The sequence below is a fragment of the Ornithorhynchus anatinus genome, chromosome 1 (genome assembly GCF_004115215.2).
Source record: "Ornithorhynchus anatinus isolate Pmale09 chromosome 1, mOrnAna1.pri.v4, whole genome shotgun sequence".
Classification (NCBI taxonomy): Eukaryota; Metazoa; Chordata; class Mammalia; order Monotremata; family Ornithorhynchidae; genus Ornithorhynchus; species Ornithorhynchus anatinus.
Genome location: NC_041728.1, coordinates 144,464,768 through 144,482,334, shown reverse-complemented (window position 1 = coordinate 144,482,334; position 17,567 = coordinate 144,464,768). Strand labels below are relative to the sequence as shown.

Below are 17,567 nucleotides of genomic sequence, written 5' to 3'. Positions count from 1 at the left end.
TTCCTTTGCCCCATGGAAATGCCCCTCTTTAAGGTGACCTTCTTTTTACCAACTCTAGTGACTTCTGCTCCATCTTAATCCTCCTTGACCTCTATGCTGCCTTTGACACTGTCAACCACCCTCTTCTCTTGGAAACATTATCCAACCTTGGCTTCACTGACACTGGCCTCTCCTGATTCTTCTCTTATCTCTCTGACCTCTCACTCTCAGTCTCTTTGCCCAGGCTCCTCTTCTGCCTCTAAATGTGGGATCCTTCAGGGCTCAGTTCCAGGTCCCTTTCCAGTCTTCATTTGCACCCACTCCCCTCCCCCAACTTTTTAATTCTTCTTTTGGTATTTGTTAAAGTTCTTACTGTGTGCCTTGAAGAAATCACTCACTCCCATGGCCTTGACAACCATCTGTATGTAGATGATTCCCAAATCTACCTCTCCAGCCCTCTCCTCCATTGCAGTCTCGCATTTCATTTTGACTTCAGAACTTCTCTACTTGGATGTCCCACCGACACCTCAACCTTTGTTTTTTATGGAATGTGCAAAGTGTTTACTGTATGCCAGTCACTATACTGAGTGCTGGGGTTAGATACTAGACGAAGTCCCTGTTCCATATGGGGTTTATAATCTAAAGGAGGGAGGAAGATTTAATGCCCATTTTACGGATGAGGTAACAGTGTCGCAGAGAAGTTAAGTGATTTGCCTAAGGTCACACAGCAGATAAGTGCACTTTTCGCTAGGCCGTGCTGCTTTCCAACTTAACGTGTCCAAATAAGAGAAGCAGCGTGGCATAGTGGATAGATCACAGACCTGGGAGTCAGTAGGTCAAGAAGCAGTGGAGAAGCAGCATGGCTTAGTGGAAAGAGCACCAGCTTGGGAGTCAGAGGTCATGGGTTCTAATCCCAGCTCTGCCACTTGTCAGCTGTGTGACTTTTGGCAAGTCACTTAACTTCTCTGGGCCTCAGTTACCTCATCTGGAAAATGGGGATTAAGACTGTGAGCCCCATGTGGGACAACCTGTTGACCTTGTGTTTACCTCAGTGCTTAGAACAGTGCTTGGCATATAGTAAGCGCTTAACAGATACCATCATCATCATCAACCCCAGGTGGGACAAGGACTGTGATCAACCCAAGTTGCTTATATCCACCCTGGTGCTTAGTACAGAGCTTGGCACATAGTCAGCACTGAACAAATACCATTATTATTCATCTTTCTACCTGAATCCTGTCCTCCCCCATCTTTCCCATTACCATAGACAGTACTGCGGTCATCCCTGGTCTCACAAGTCTGTGGCGTTGTCGTCGACTCATATCTCTCATTTAACCCACATATTCGTTAAATCCTGTTGGTTCTACCTTCACAACATTGCTAAAATCCATCCTTTCCTCTCCATCCACACTGCTGTCATGCTTACTCTCCCCACCTTCAAAGCCTTATTGAAGTCACATCTCCTCCAAGAGCTCTTTCCTAACTAAGCCCTCCTTTTTTCTTCTCCCATTCCCTTCTGCACTGCCTTGACTTGCTCCCATTATTCATCCCCCCTCTCAGCCCCACAGCACTTATGCACATATCTGTAATTTTATTTATTTATATTATCTGTCTCTCCCTCTAGACTGTAAGCTCATTGTGGGTAGGGAATGTGCCTGTTATATTGTTATATTCTCCCATGTGCTTAGTACAGTACCCTGTACAGTAAGCGCTCAATAAATACGCTAATTGGTGTGATCACATATTTCCTACCTTGACAACTGTCGCAGTCTCCTTGCTGAGCTCCTTGCCCCTTCTATCCCCACTCTAGTCCTTATTTCACTCTTACACCTGGATCATTTTTCTTAACTTTTTTTTTTAAGTTCACATCTCCCCACTCCTCAGAAACCTCCAAATCAAGTAGAAACTTCTTAGCCTCACCTTTAAGACACTCAGTCTCTAATCTGCCTTCAGGACATCTCCCCCTGGATGTCTGTCCACCACCTAAAACTCAACATGCCCAAGACTGAGCTCCTTATCTTCCCTCCCAAACCCTGTCTTCTCCCTGACTTCCCTGTCACTATGGACGGCACCACCATCCTTCCCATCTCACAGGCCCACAACCTTTGTGCCCTCCTTGACTCTGCTCTCTCATTCACCCCATACATCCAATCCGTCACCAACACCTGCCGGTCTCTCACCTTCACAACATTGCCAAGATCCGCCCTTTCCTCTCCATCCAAACTGCTACCTTGTTGGTACAAGCTCTCATAATATCCCGACTGGATTACCATGTCAGCCTCCCCTCGGATGTCCCATCCTCCTGTCTCTTCCCGATCCAGTCTATTCTTCATTTCACTGCCCGGATCATCTTCCTAAAGAAACACTCTGGGCATGTCACTCCCCTCCTCAAAAATCTCCAGTGGTTGCCTATCAACCTTTGCATGAAGCAAAAACTCCTCACTCTTAGTTTCAAAACTCTCCATCCCCTTGCCCCCTCCTACCTCACCTTTCTTCTCTCCTTCTACAGCCCACACACTCCACTCCTCTGCTGCTAACCTCCTCATTGGGCCTCGTTCTTGCCTGTCCCGTCGTCGACCCCTGGCCCCATCCTACCACTGACCTGGAATTCCCTTCCTCCTCACATTCTAAACTAACTCTCTTCCCCTCTTCAAAGCCCTACTGAGAACTCACCTCCTCCAGGAGGCCTTCCCACACTGAGCCCCCTTTCCCTCTGCCCTTCCTCCCCTCCCCATTCCCCCTTATCCCACCTTCTGTTCTTCCCCCTTTCCCTCCCCACAGCACTGTGCATATGTGTATATATTATTTATTACTCCATTTTGTTAATGATGTGTATATATCTATGATTCTATTTATCTTGATGATATTTACGCCAGACTTGTTTTGTTTTGTTCTGTTGTCTGTCGACGGTGATCCCATTTTTGGGCAGGGATTATCTCTATTTATTGCCGAATTGTACATTCCATGCACTTAGTACAGTTCTCTGCACATATTAAGCTCTCAATAAATATGATTGAATGAATAATCTCAGCTGAGACTAATCTCACTGATCTACTACAATCCAGCCTGTGCACTTCACTCGTCTAATACAGACCTAGTCCCTAAACCTTGATTTTTGCCTTTTTGGTGCCCAACCCCCTGCCCACATCCTCCTCCTGGTCTAGAACCCTCTCCCCTCATCATATCTGATAGATCTGCTTATATTGAATCTATCCTGACATTTAATACGGTGCTTTGCATAGGATAGTAATGATAAAAAAAGGTATTAAGCACTTTCTATTTGCTAAGCACTCTTCTAAGCACTGAGGTAGATACATGATAATCAGGTCAGACACAGCCCCTGTCCCATACAGTGAGAGTTTGATGAATGTAGCCACCACTATTCTCTCCCTCTTCAAAGCATTCCTAAAATCATTTCTCCTCCAAGATGCCTTCCCTGACTAAATCTTCATTTCCCCACTCCACCCTCAACCCCATAGCACTTATGTTCCTCACTCTGTCATATCTCCAACTTTTTATAGTATTTATTAAGCACTTACTGTGTGCCAGGCACTTCCCTATGCACTGGGGTAGATACAAGCTAATCATGTTGGACACAGACCATGTCCCAGATATGCATGGAATATGTCTGCTAATTCAGTTGTATTGTACTCTTCCAAGCATTTAGTACAGTACTCTGTACAGAGTAAGTGGTCAGTAAATATCATTGGTTGATAGGGCTCACAGTCTTAATCTCATTTTACAGTTGAGGTACCTGAGGTACAGAGAAGTTGTAACTTGCCCAAAGTCACAGAGCAGACAAGTGACCCAGAGCCAGGATTAGACTCTAGGTCCTTCTGTCTCCCAGGCCCATACTCTATCCACTAGGCAACATTTCTTCTCTATCTATAATTCATTTTAATGTTTGTGTTCCCCTCTAGACTGTAAACTCCTTATGGACAGGGAACCCGGCACCAACTCTTAATTGGTCTTTCTCAGTGTTTTTTTATAGTGCTGTTCCCACAGAAAGCATTCAGTATTAGTGTCATTGACTGATTGATTGAAATGTAAGGCTACCCACAAGAGCCTCCTTTGATGGAACAAATTATGCTCAGCTTCAACAATGTATCTAACATGGCCATCTCCACCTAACTCCCAAACAAGAAGTCTTTAATCTTATGTCTTTTTTTTCTCTTGGCTCTTTTTTCTTTTATAGCAGTAACTGCAGTAATATTGCAATATCACACAGTTTTTTCTACAGTGCAGGAGTTGCATTCTTGCAAAACTCCATGTTAAGGAAAACCAGATGAGTTGTACTCATTTTATCCTACACCACACATATGTGCCCACATAAACACACCAGGTGTTTTTTAACACTGAGACAAGGTGTATCCAAACAGTAAGGGTCGGGTGTTCTCTAAATCGCTAACAACATTCCAACCAAAAAGCCTAGTAAGAATTGCTGTGATGACAGAACACTTTGCTTTTATTTTTCCAGAGCACTTCACCATCAGTTACTCATTCAGTCATAATTATTGAGCGCTTACTGTGTGCAAAGCACTTTACTAAGTGCTTGGGAGAGTACACCTGTAACAACAGACACATTCCTGCACACAGTGCACTCACAGTGTAGAGCGGGAGACAGATATTAATATAAATAAATCGATTAATTAATTACAGATATCTCATTTTGCCCTGACAAAATTGCTGTCAGGTTGGAAGAGATCAGTTCGGGCATACATCCGGTTGCGAATGACCACAATAAGAAAAATCCAGAGAGAAGCCCTACGGTAATTGCTGCCATAGGCCAGGATCTGTAAGTTCCACCAAGAGTTATGTGCAGTCACTCCAGGGAAGACAACAGTTCCCTCTCAAGCAGTCAGTTGTATTTATTGAACGCTTACTGTGTGCAGAGCACTGTACCGAGTGCTTGGGAGAGTACAACACAACAATATAATGGACACATTCCCTGCCCACAAGGAGCTTACAGTCTAGAGGGAGAGTCAGACAATATATATATAAATAAAATAGGCTCAACCGTGGTCAAAAAGGTACAGCCGGCATCTCCTCTTCGCTCTCTCAGGGCCTTTCGGAGGGAGGTAGAGCACAAGTGGAGCACGAGTGGAAGGTTGGAGAGCTCTTCTCTCCGGCCGTGATTCTGAGCTTGCCTTCGGCTGAAGTAAGAAAAGCCAGTTGAGCCACTCTTCCCTCCACCACGATTTCTCACCTACCCTAACTGGGAATTGCAGTTGCTATGGTGAGGGGTAGGGAGGGGTGGCTTAGTGGAGAATCGCTGTCCCCTGCCACAGGCGGAAATGTCACTGGGCTAAAGTGATGCCTGGCCTCCGGGGTGAAAGAAGATGACCGGCGGCCTAATCAATAGGGACAAAAGAGCTCAGTCGATCAGTGGTATTTATTAGGTGCTTACTGGGTGCAGAGCACAGTTCTAGGTGCTCCTGGGCGTACAGTACAATTGAGTTGGTAGACACTTTCTCTGCCCACCAAAAACTTATGGTCTAGAAGGGGAGACAAACATTTATAAAAATAAATTTTGGATATTTACGTAAGTGTTATGGTGCTGAGGGTAGGGTTAATACCAAGTGCCCAAAGGGTGGTAGCAGTAATAATAATAATTATACTCAATTTCTTCAACAATGTGTCTAACATGATCATTTCCACCTAACTCCCAAACAAGAAGTTTTTGATCTTACCTCTTATTGTCTCTTTTCCTTTTTTTTCTTTTCTAGTAGTAATCGCAGTAGTATTGCAATATATCACTCAGTTTTTTCTACAGTGCAGGGATTGCATTTTTGCAAAACTCCATGTTAAGGCTATCACTGGAAGTTAGTGAGAACTGGGGAAACTGAGCAGTTTTTTAGAAAAGTGATCTGGGCAATAGAGTGAAGTATGGACCGGAGTAGGGAGAGAAAGGTAGAGAGGACAGCGAGGAGGAAGAAGCATTAGTCAAGTAGCTCTAGGATAATCGCTTAAATCAACCTAGTAGCAGTTGGGGTGGAAAGGAAGGGGAGATTTTAGCAGAGGTGTGAACTGAAAGGACTTGGTGACATTAAGTAGATTGTAGAAGAGAGATGAGTCGAAGATACGAGCTTGTGATAGAGAGAGGATAGTGGTACCGTCTATATTGATGGGAAAGAGGAGGAGGAAAAGGTTTGGGTGGGAAAATGAGTTCTTTTTTGGGACATGCTTAGTTTGAGGTGTCAGCAGTGTATCACAGGTTTAGTTGTCCCAAAGGCAGGAGGAAATGCGAGACTGCAGAGGTGAGAGATTAGGGCTGGGGATGTAGATTTGGGAATCTTCTGTGTAGAAATGGTCGTTGAAGCCACGGGAGCAGATGAGTTCTCCAAGGGAATGGGCTTAAATGGAGACCCGAACTGACACTTGACGGACCCCCACAGTCAGAAGGTGGGAAGCAGAGGAGGAGCCCATGAAATAGACTGAGAAGGAGTGATCAGAGAGCTAGGAAGTGAACCTGGAGGGGACAGTGTCGTTGAAGCAGATGTTGGATAATATTTTAAAGGAACAGAGGGGAGGGGTCCACAATGTAGAGGCAGCTGAGAGGTTGAGAGATTTGGATGGAGTGGAGGCTGTCGGATTTGGCAAGAAGAAGATCACTGGTGATCATAGGGCAGTTTCAGTGGAGTGAAGTTGGCAGTAACCAGATTTGAGGGGATCAAGGAGAAAATTGGGGGAGAGGAAGTGAAGACAGCAGGTGTAGACAACTCCCTTGTGTTTGGAGAGGAATGGTAGAGGGGAGATGGGGCAATTACTGGCCCCCAACTTCTGGCCACTGGGGTTCTAACTAGGACCCTCTAACATTTTTCTGTCCCCCATCTGCTGAAAACAATGGTGGCGGGACACAGCCAGTTCCTGGTTAAAAAAAAATATACTTGGCCGGTGATTAGGATAAAGGGAGTCAGGGAGGATGGCTCAGTAGGGCCACAGTTCAGGTACACGGGGATCAAGAAAGTCCCTAGGAGTAGAAGGGAAAAGAGGAGGACTGAGGCGGAGAGTGAGCTACAGTGTAATTTGTCACTATCTGTAAGGGCACGATCATCATGTCAGCATTGATTTTGGAACTTGTAAGCCTATGGGAAAGTGTATCCCATTATGCGATGGTTTACCATATGCTCAGATTTTTGAGGAACATTATTATCCATGGATATGTAGTGTGCCTGTACCGTTAGTTGTATTTTTAGAAGAAACTCCATATCTACCTTTTCCTCTCCTCTTCTGTAGTAACCCTTGGGTCTGTGTCCTGATCATCTTTTCTCTTGCTTCTTGTTCACTTCTGTCTACCATGAAAGATCCATAATTGATTATTAGAAGGAGATGCCAAGAATGTTAGAAGATTCAAGAAAGAATTAGATTTAGATCATTAAAAGGAAGTTTGATTTAGATTATTAAAGGGAAAGGGCTGTTAGACCAATTCCTAACCATGAAGACAGACATCAAGGCGAGCAGCAAAAATAACATTAGAATATAAGAAATGCCTTACTGAGTCACTGTGTCAGATCAATGGTTAACATTATTGTTATTTTTTTTTTTTAGCAATCATCTTCAGTGTTGTGGCTAAGTGTGAGGTTTACAGAGACTTGGAAGGATGAGTGAACTGGAACAGCTGCGACAAGAAGCAGAACAACTGCGAAACCAAATCAGAGTAAGAACAGAGCATCTGTGTGTGTGAGATTTAAATGTTTAATTCTGTTTATCTGGCTCTACTGATTTTTGTGGCTCTGTATAAAATACTGTTAGTGAAGGTCCTGCTAAATGGGTGTATGAATTGAAATCAGATTTACCAATTTAGAGAGCTAGAACTAACATTCGGTATCCTGTAGTTCAAATTTTGATTATAAACTGATGATACCAAAAGCAATTCTAGACTGTTAATTTGTTCCCAAAGATGCCAAAGAAAGGAAGTTCCACTATGCATTTTCCTTCTATTTAATATTAAACTCATTTCTCTTGTTTTCTTGTTGTCTTGGAGAACAATTAATCAATGTCTTCCATAAAATAAACCTTCGTAGATGAAGACAAGTCAGATGTCTCAGCTGGTTATTGGTATCCATTACGCTACTTAGGTAATGAGAAGCAGCGTGGCTCAGTGGAAAGAGCACGGGCTTTGAAGTCAGAGGTCATGGGTTCAAATCCCTGCTCGGCCACATGTCAGCTGTGTGACTTTGGGCAAGTCACTTAACTTCTCGGTGCCTCAGTTACCTCATCTGTAAAATGGGGATTAAGATTGTGAGCCCCACGTGGGACAACCTCATTCCCCAGCGCTTAGAACAGTGCTAGGCACATAGTAAGCGCTTAACAAATACCAACATTATTATTATTATTATTATTAATGGAGCTTTGGATTTCTGGCAGGTAATTTCAGGATAACAGTTTCGCTGAGTAACCCTTGAAGCTTTTTCGTCTAATAATTGTGATATTTGTTAAACGCTTACTTTGTGCCAGGCACTGTAGTAAGTGCAAGCAAATAATAATAATAATGTTGGTATTTATTAAGCGCTTACTATGTGCCGAGCACTGTTCTAAGCGCTGGGGTAGACATAGGGGAATCAGGTTGTCCCACGTGGGGCTCACAGTCTTAATCCCCATTTTACAGATGAGGGAACTGAGGCACAGAGAAGTTAAGTGACTTGCCCACAGTCACACAGCCGACAAGTGGCAGAGCTGGGATTCGAACTCATGAGCCCTGACTCCAAAGCCCGTGCTCTTTCCACTGAGCCACGCTTTTGGACATGGTCCCTGTCCCCCATGGGGCTCCCAGTTTCAGTCCCCATTTTGCAGATGAGGTAACTGAGACACAGAGACGTGACTTGCCCAAGCTCACACAGCAGACAAGTGACGGAGCCTTTTTTAGAACGCATGACCCGACTCCCAGGCCAGTGGCCTGTCGCCAACGCCATGCCGCTTCTCTAATTCTCCAAGATTAACTGATAGAACCATCATTTTTGGAGAAACAGAATTGTTTCCCTTTTTTAAAAATCCTATTTACCAAGCACTGTACTGAGAAATCTTTATTTAGGGTGTTATTGTATGCTCTGGGCCTATTAGAGATTTAAAAAGATTTGCTGATGATCTCACTCAGAACCCTGCCCGTGCCCCTGCCAAACCACCTTCTATGTTCAAGAATGCTATTCTAGGCACTTAGGGAAGCTACAGAGTTACAATATTTTCCCTGCTTTCCAGCGGCTTATAATCTAAAGGGGAAGACAGAGCGCATAGGAGATAAACGTATAAAATGAAAAGTATGTAAGCAAAGATTAAAAATGAATCCAAGTGTATAAAATACAATAAATAACAAATATATAAGGTGATGAGTGAGTGACATGGAAGATGAAAGAATGGTAGGACTTTGGGGAGGGGAGGGCTGATTAATCAAGGCAGGCCTCCTGAAGTGTGGTTTGTCAGAAGGGCTTTCAAGAGTGGTCGTAGAGAGGGAACGTGACTTGACAAAAAGGGATTGGCAACAGTAGCTCTAAGAGTTAAATGTAAGGGACAGTTAGCAGATTTTCTAGGGAAGAGCAGAAAATTGAGGCGAACAGTACTGGGAGGAAAAGGTCAGTTTAGTATGAGGGAGCCGGTTAATGGAGAGCCTTAACTAATGGTCCAGAAGTCAGGGAGGCCAGGAGGAGATTTTTGAGGCAGAAGTGATATGCCCTGATCAACTTTTAATAACAAAATTCAAGCAATTTTATGTAATAATGATGGCATTTGTTAAGCGCTTACTATGTGCAAAGCACTGTTCTTATCGCTGGGTGGGATTCAAGGTGATCAGGTTGTCCCATGTGGGGCTCACAGTCTTAACGCCCATGTTACAGATGAGGTAACTGAGGCACAGAGAAGTGAAGTGACTTGCCCAAAGTCACACAGCTGACAAGTGGCAGAGCTGGGATTAGAACCCATGACCTCTGGCTCCCAAGCCCGGGCTCTTTCCACTGAGCCACACTGCTTTGGGGAAAGATTGGAGGCAGGGAAAGCAATAAGAGTAGTGTTGAAATATAACCCAGTCAGGAGGTAATACTGTTTGTACAACTAGGGATGGTGGTTTTATGGGACGTAGTTAAAGGTTGGGTGAATTTGGAAGATATTGAGAAATGACAGGCTTTAAAAGAATGAGAAGGAAGGGGCAAATAAAAGCAAGCAGTCAAAACTAACACCAAGGTGGAGCATATTAAGGTGACGGGGCTGACTACAGTGAAACATTTAGGAGGAGGTTAGGGTTTAGGAGGTAGAGGGAGAAGATCAATTTTAAATCCTAGAATTCAAAGTATATTCAGGTCACTTCAGAATATTAAATCACCTAAAGAGCAAGGACGGTTTTTGACTTCCTTTATAACTTTCTACAATTCCTGTCACACTCATGACAGAAAATGAGTGCTCAAAAAACAGTGAATTCAGAAATTTGAGGTCTTGAAAAAGTTGGTGATAATAAGTTTCCCCATTTGTTTGTAATTATGGGAATCGAGTTTATGAATTTACGACCGTTCCTCAAAGTTCCCACTCCCATTGGTGGATAAAGCTATTAATTCATTGATTTCTAAGAACTTGGTGGAGTACCCCAGAAGCAAATCATTTCCTTAATAATAATGATATTTGTTAAATATTTACTATGCGACAAGCACTGTTTTAAGTGCTGAGGTAGATACAAGTTAACCAGGTTGGACACAGTCCCTGTCCCACAGGGGGCTCATACTGTTAATCCCCATTTTACAGATGAGGAAACTGCGGCACAGAGAAGTTAAATGACTTGCACAAGGTGACACAGCAGACAAGTAGCGGAGTCAAGATTAGAGCCCGGGTCCTCCAACTCCCAGGCCCGGGCTCTATCCACTAGGCCATGCGGCTTCCAATTACTTCTATTACTTCTAATCTATTCTGTGCAGAGGATTGTACTAAACTCTTGGGAAAGTACAATGGAATTAGAAAGCATAATGCTTACCTTCAGGGATATTACAATCCGAGGGAGGCAAATAATTTACAGATCTTAGAAGAGAAGGAAAAGTTAATGAGCTGAGTCGACGGTCAAGTAGTAGGGTAGAAAAAGTGCTACCGATAGTTGTTAACGCAGAAGTGGGTAGTTGGAACAGAAGCATTGAGGTGATAATTGGGAGAGGCATGATCTGGGGAGAAGAAAATTAATCAGGGGAGGCTAGAAGAGATGTGATTTCGGGAGGGCTTTGAAGACAAGGAGAGGTATGGTCTGGCAGATTTGAAGCAAGAAGGAGTTCCAGGCATGAGGAACAAGGGGTCAGAGATGGACGAGTAAGAAAAGAAGTAGGTTAGCTCAAGAAGATTGAAGTGTTTGAGCTGGGTGTAGTGGGAGGAGAGAGCAGATAAGTAGGAGGGAAAGAAGTCTTAGTGCTTTGAAGCCAGTGGTCTGGAATTTCTGCTTGTGGCCGAGAAGAATCATCCCTGAAGATTTTTGAGGAGTGAGGAGATGTGAGCAAATTGAGTCATTTTGGAAAAATGATCCAAGCAGTGGGGTGAAGTATAAAGTGGAGAGGGGAAAGTCTCAGTCCCTGCTCTCCAGGACCTTAGTGTGCTGTTAAAAGATGAGCAAGCAGAAGCTCTGGGTCTTGATAACTCTGCTTTTTAGTTAGTTTTGGTATTTATTCAATACTTACTTTTTTCCAGGCACAAGAGTCAGTTCAGACACAGTCCCTTTCTCAAATGGAACTCAGTCTAAGAGGAAGGGAGAACCAGTGGTCAAGCCCCAGTTTTATTCATTCAGTAGTATTTATTGAGTGCTTACTATATGCAGAGCACTGTACTAAGTGCTTGGAATGTACAAATCGGTAATAGAGACAGTCCCTGCCCTTTGATGGGTTTACAGTCTAATCGGGGGAGACGGACAGACAAGAACAATGGCAATAAATAGAATCAAGGGGAAAAACATCTCATTAACAAAATAAATAGGGTAATGAAGATATATTCAATTGAGCGGACGAGTACAGTCCTGAGGGGATGGGACGGGAGAGGGGGAAGAGCAAAGGGAAAGGGGGGAAAAGAGGGTTTAGCTGTGGAGAGGTGAAGGGGGGGGTAGAGGGAGCAGAGGGAAAAGGGGAGCTCAGTCTGGGAAGGTCTCTTGGAGGAGGTGAGCTCTAAGTAGGGTTTTGAAGAGGGGAAGAGAATTAGTTTGGCGGAGGTGAGGAGGGAGGGCATTCCAGGACCGTGGGAGGAAGTGGCCCAGGGGTCGACGGCGGGATAGGCGAGAACGGGGGAAGGTGAGGAGGTGGGCGGCAGAGGAGCGGAGCGTGCAGGGTGGGCAGTGGAAAGAGAGAAGGGAGGAGAGGTAAGAAGGGGCAAGATGATGGAGAGCCTTGAAGCTTAGAGTGAGAAGTTTTTGTTTTGTGCGGAAGTTGATAGGCAACCACTGGAGGTTTTAAAGGGGAGTGACATGCCCAGAGCGTTTCAGCAGATTGCAACAGAGGATGGACAAGTTACTTTCCTGACGTTGTACAGCAGGCCAGTGGCAGAGCTGGGATTAGAACTCAGATCTCCTAACTCCCAGCCCAGTCTTCTTTCCTCTAAGCCAAGTGGCTTATTATTCCCATTTTGCCAGGGAGAAAAAGGGATGCAGTTGGTAAATTTTAGCTTGACCTTAATAAGTGCTCGAATACCATTGATTTGATTTTGCTGACTAGCATGAGGTGTGAATAGATATCCACATTTTTCTGCCTCAGCTGGTCCCAGAAACAGATTTTTTTTCGAATGAAACTCATCTCTGAAGGTGTCTCATCTCTTTCTCCCTCTGCCCTCCAATCCAATGGGATGATTTGTTTATTCCAGCATACTTTGGTGTGTAAGATAATGTAATTTCAAAATGACTCAATTTTTTAAATAGTAATTTTAAAGTTCCTTTGTAAATTAAACCATGCTTAGTTACGTTGGATTTTGTGAAGATTAAAGAATGGCCAATTTGAATGTAAATTAATGTGTTTTTGTTTTTTTATAGGATGCCAGGAAAGCATGTAGTGACACAACACTTGCTCAGGTAAAATATTTCTGAATGCAAAACAGTAATCTGGATCAATTTGGAGTTAAGGGCAAATGAAGTCCTTTTCCCCTGTAATTCTTCATTTTTGAATAGTTATGTTAAAGTGCCTTGGTATTTCTGGGAAAGATGTTGAAAAAAATATTTAGGTATGTAGAATTGCATTGTAGTTTTCATGTTTTTTTTTAAGGGGTACTCCAAATGTGCGTGATAGTTCTTGAGGGGAAGAAAGCTGTTTATTGCTATTGGAATGGTTCTAACAATTGTATTAATTCTGTACTTGGAAGGAATTTTTAAAAATCACACAAGTGAAGCAAACACTTCCTCTTCAGCTGTTTGCTCTTAATCCATTTTTGTAGAATTTTTCTTCTCTACAGTATACAGATCTGCTCTAACATATTGTATTTTGGATATGAAATGATGGCAGAATTAAAGAGGATTCTTCCCATGAGTCTCTTGACATAATTCTGTTTAATAGTAGCTTTGGTATAAGAAGAAAGGCTTATGTGTATGCATATAGGTAAAATACTGCTGTGCCGTTCAAGTGCTTCCTTAGCCTTACTGTACTGTACTTTGTATTTCTTTGCATTTTTGCAGATTTGCATGCTCTATTACAGTAAAATAAAAGGGCAAGGGTATTTAGCATTCTTCTAGTAGTAACGAACGCAATATGGCGGTTTGAAACGAAATTTGACGATCACAGTGGTATCTTCAAGCCTTCTACCCCTCAACCTACCTATCATTAAATCAGTGATTTCTAGAATGCATAACTTTCATAACACTTTCATAACATGAGGCTCATCGCAGAATACAACCACAACATTGTAGCAGAAATGGGGTATTTAACAAAACGGCTTTTGTGTGTAGAGCAACTAAATTCTGGATGAACCGGTGTTATCTAATCAGTCGTTCATACTGGGCGCAGACTGGAAACAGGGCACTGTACTAACCACTTGAGGAAGTCGAGAGTTAATAGTCTTTATTCCTGCCCTCAAATAATTTACAGCCCACCAAGATGCTTTTTGCCCACCTCTGCTGCAGCTTATTCTTCATTAACTTTATGGACAATTTTACCAATTTACTGGTAAATATTAAAAGTGTACGGCAGCATGAGCAGATATGGCCCATATGTCATATCTGGGTCACCAATTGACTTCTTGAAGTGGCTGCACTTGTTTCCCTTGGCTCCGATTTGCTTCCAAGTCTGTTGTGGCTGTTCTTATCTTTCCCTGCCCACAATATATCTCGGAGTCATGTCAGAGAGAAACTCCTTACTGTCAACCTTAAAGCACTCAATCAGCTCTCCTCCTCCTACCTTGGTGATTTTCTACTCCAGCCCATCCCGCACCCTCTGCTCCTCTAATGCCAACCTACTCTTTGAACCTTGATCTCCTCTAGCTCCCTGCCGACCCCTTGCCCACGCCCTCCCTCTGGCCTGGAATTCCCTCCCCCTTCATGACTGACAGACCATCCACTCTCCCCAACCTCAGAGCTTTGCTAAAAATCACATCTCCTCCAACAGGCCTTCCCTGACTTAGCCCTCATTTCCACTATTTCCTACGCTTTTGTGCACTTTAAGCACATTCCCCACTCTCAGCCCCAACTTACACACACCTCCATCATTTATTTATCTTAATGTCTGTCTCCCCTTCTAGCCTGTCAGCTTCCTACGGGTGGGGATTGTGTCTGCCAACTCTTTTGTATTGTACTCTCCCAAGCACTTGGTATAATGCTCTGCACACAGTAGGAGCTCAGTAAATCCTGTTGATTGACTGCTTGGTTGATATCTGCAACAGCCTTGGAGCCGAGTAGGAGCTGCACTGGGAGAGGAAGTGCAGGCAGATAGCCGAGAGGAGTCTGGATGGGCCCGCCACACACTTAGAAATTGTCACCAGTCCCCTGCCCCCAGCAGGCACTCTCCATCCTTCTCAGAAGGACTCCTGGATCCCTCAACTGGAGGAGATTAAGGTGTGGGTCTGCTGGTCAGTAATTTAGGTCTGTCTGTATAGATCGTGTAGAATAACGTGTGTTTTCTTGAAATAGATCACGGCAAGCCTGGACTCCGTCGGTCGAATTCAAATGCGAACGAGACGTACACTGAGGGGTCACTTAGCTAAAATTTACGCTATGCACTGGGGATATGATTCAAGGTTTGTACTTATCGGTAATTGAGGGCCTCTTTAAGTTAAAAAATATATTCAAGGACTAGAGGGTAAACCTCTGCATGGCGAGGTTTCCCCTTCCCTGACATTGACACTTAGTTGTAATGATAAACACCTCTCTTAACCAGATATGAGGAAATAAATGGTTAGCCAACTCTTAGGAAATGCGCTTTATTAGGAAATTTGGGGCAATTTTGTTGAACCTTTCGCATTTTTAAGAGGATATATTACTTTAACAGTGAGTAATTTTCAATTGTAGTTTAGTTTGGATATTCTAGTATTCCTATTTCTAGAATTCCTATTTCCAGATCATTTCTAATACCCGGAAGTGTGTTTTGAGACTGAGTAGAGAGAGGCCCTTCTCCCTTCAGCTCCCCAGATTTAACTTTATTTGCATCTTTTCAATAATAGTAAATATGATATTCGCTAAATGCGTACTGTGTGTCAAACTCTGTTTTAAGCTCTGGGGAAAGGTTTGCATCTTTCCAGGTTAGTATCTTAATCAGGTTGGACACAGTCTGTCCCACATAGGGCTTCCGGTCTTAGGTTAGGAGGGAGAACAAGTATTAAGTCCCCATTTCTCAGATTAGGAAAGTGAGACACAGAGAAGTTAAGTGAATTACCCAAGGTCACACAGCAGGGAAGTGGCAGAACTGCCATTAGAACCCAGGTCCCCTGACTCCCAAGTCTGTGCCCGTTTCACTAGGCCACGCTGCTTCAAGAAGGGACACTTGGCTTGATGATCTGCCACACTGGGGAGCATCGTATTTGGTAAATATCTTAACTTCAGGGAATTGGTAACCATCCTTTGATATTGACACAGTCACTTATTGGCACCCAAGATATGCAAACGATGTTTTATAATTTTTTGGAAATCCTGAAAGGATTTAAACGGAAACAGTCTACGTCTAGCCATGCTGCTGAAGACATCTTTGTCAAACTGAAGTTCAAAATCCATTTTCATTTCCCCTATGTGGGGTTGTGGTTTTTTTTTGTTTTTTTTCAGTTTTAAGTCTCCCAGTTGCATGCCACACTGAAGCAGTGTGGCCTAACTGGAAAGAATCTGGGACTGGCATTCAGGAGACCCTGGGTTCTAGTCCTAACTCTGCCACACGCCTGCAATGTGACCCTGCTCCAACACCTAAGTTGTCTGTTCCTCCATTTCCTCATCTGTAAAATGAGGATGAAATATCTCTTCTCCCTCTTCCTTAGATTGAGAGTCCCTCGTGGGCTAGCGACTGAGTCTGATATGGTTACTTCGTATCTACCCCAGTGCTTGGCTCACTATTTATCCCATACTAAGGTCCTAATATGTGCCAGCAGTAACACTATTATTATATTAGTGCATCAAGGATATTAGTTGGTAAACTCCTTCATCTATGAGGTGGTTTTTACCATTGAGCATTCTGTGGTTGTTGGTTCTCTCTGGAAGGCCTCTGGTTAGCTTGCTTCAGCCACGGCCCCACCCAACACTGCCTTCCAGTATTTGATGGGGGCATTTCAGATGTTCCTCATTTAAGCCAAGAAAAATGATCATGGAGTATTCCAAAGGAGATTGTCCTGGCCGCTCAGGTGTACCGTTACTTACATCATTAATGCAGCCATCCTCATGCCAGAAAACTGTTATGTGTATCCCGGGCTTTAACGTCCAAAGTTTAAGCAGTGTGGCCAAGTGGACAGAGCCCAGACCCGGGAGTCAGAGGACCTGGGTTCTCATCCCGACTCCGCCACTTACTTGCTATGTAACCATGGACAGATCACTTCACTTCTCTGGACCTCAGTTCCCTCATCTGTAAAATGGGGATGAAGTCTATGAGCCCTGTGTGGGGCACCCTGATTACCTTGTATTTACACCAGCACTTAGAACAGTGCTTTGCATATAGTAAGCCCTTACCAAATTCCATCATTATTATTACTATTATTATTCTCTGTGCTTCAGTTCCTTCATCTGCAAAATGGGGTTTCAATGCCCATTCTCCCTCCTACTTAGACTGTGAGCCTCCAGTGCGACCTGATTGTCTTGTTTCTGCTCCAGTGTTTAGTACAGTGCTTGGCACAAAATAAGTGCTCCCCAAATCTCATGGTTATTATTGCTATTATTTAAAATGTCCAGTTGAATGGAAGACTAATTGCAACTGAAACCGATGCTGCTAATATGGTATGAATTGAAATGCAATCCATTTCACATTTAGGGCAATATCAAAAAGGTTTTTTTGCTGAAGGGAAACAAAACTTGTCTTTCAACTGATCTTAGCTAATATATGATGTGCAATTATTTCAAATGCTTTTTTGATTTAGTATTGATTTTGTTGTGTTTTGGTGACCTTCAGGCTACTCGTCAGTGCTTCTCAAGATGGAAAACTCATTATTTGGGATAGTTATACCACAAATAAGGTAAGGCTACTTATCCATCCGTATCATTG

General features: G+C 43.4%; 1 protein-coding gene across 2 annotated transcripts in view; it reads left to right on the top strand.

Moving 5' to 3' along the window:
• Positions 1 to 17,567, top strand: part of GNB4 (G protein subunit beta 4) — an 89,078-nt gene that overhangs the window by 52,574 nt on the left and 18,937 nt on the right. For both annotated transcript variants that reach the window (XM_029058119.2, XM_029058113.2), the window contains exons 2-5: positions 7,528 to 7,636; positions 12,944 to 12,982; positions 15,026 to 15,132; positions 17,475 to 17,538. In XM_029058119.2, coding sequence (XP_028913952.1) covers positions 7,580 to 7,636; positions 12,944 to 12,982; positions 15,026 to 15,132; positions 17,475 to 17,538 — 267 coding nt within the window. In that variant the 5' untranslated portion in view covers positions 7,528 to 7,579. The remainder of the gene's footprint in view (positions 1 to 7,527; positions 7,637 to 12,943; positions 12,983 to 15,025; positions 15,133 to 17,474; positions 17,539 to 17,567) is intronic.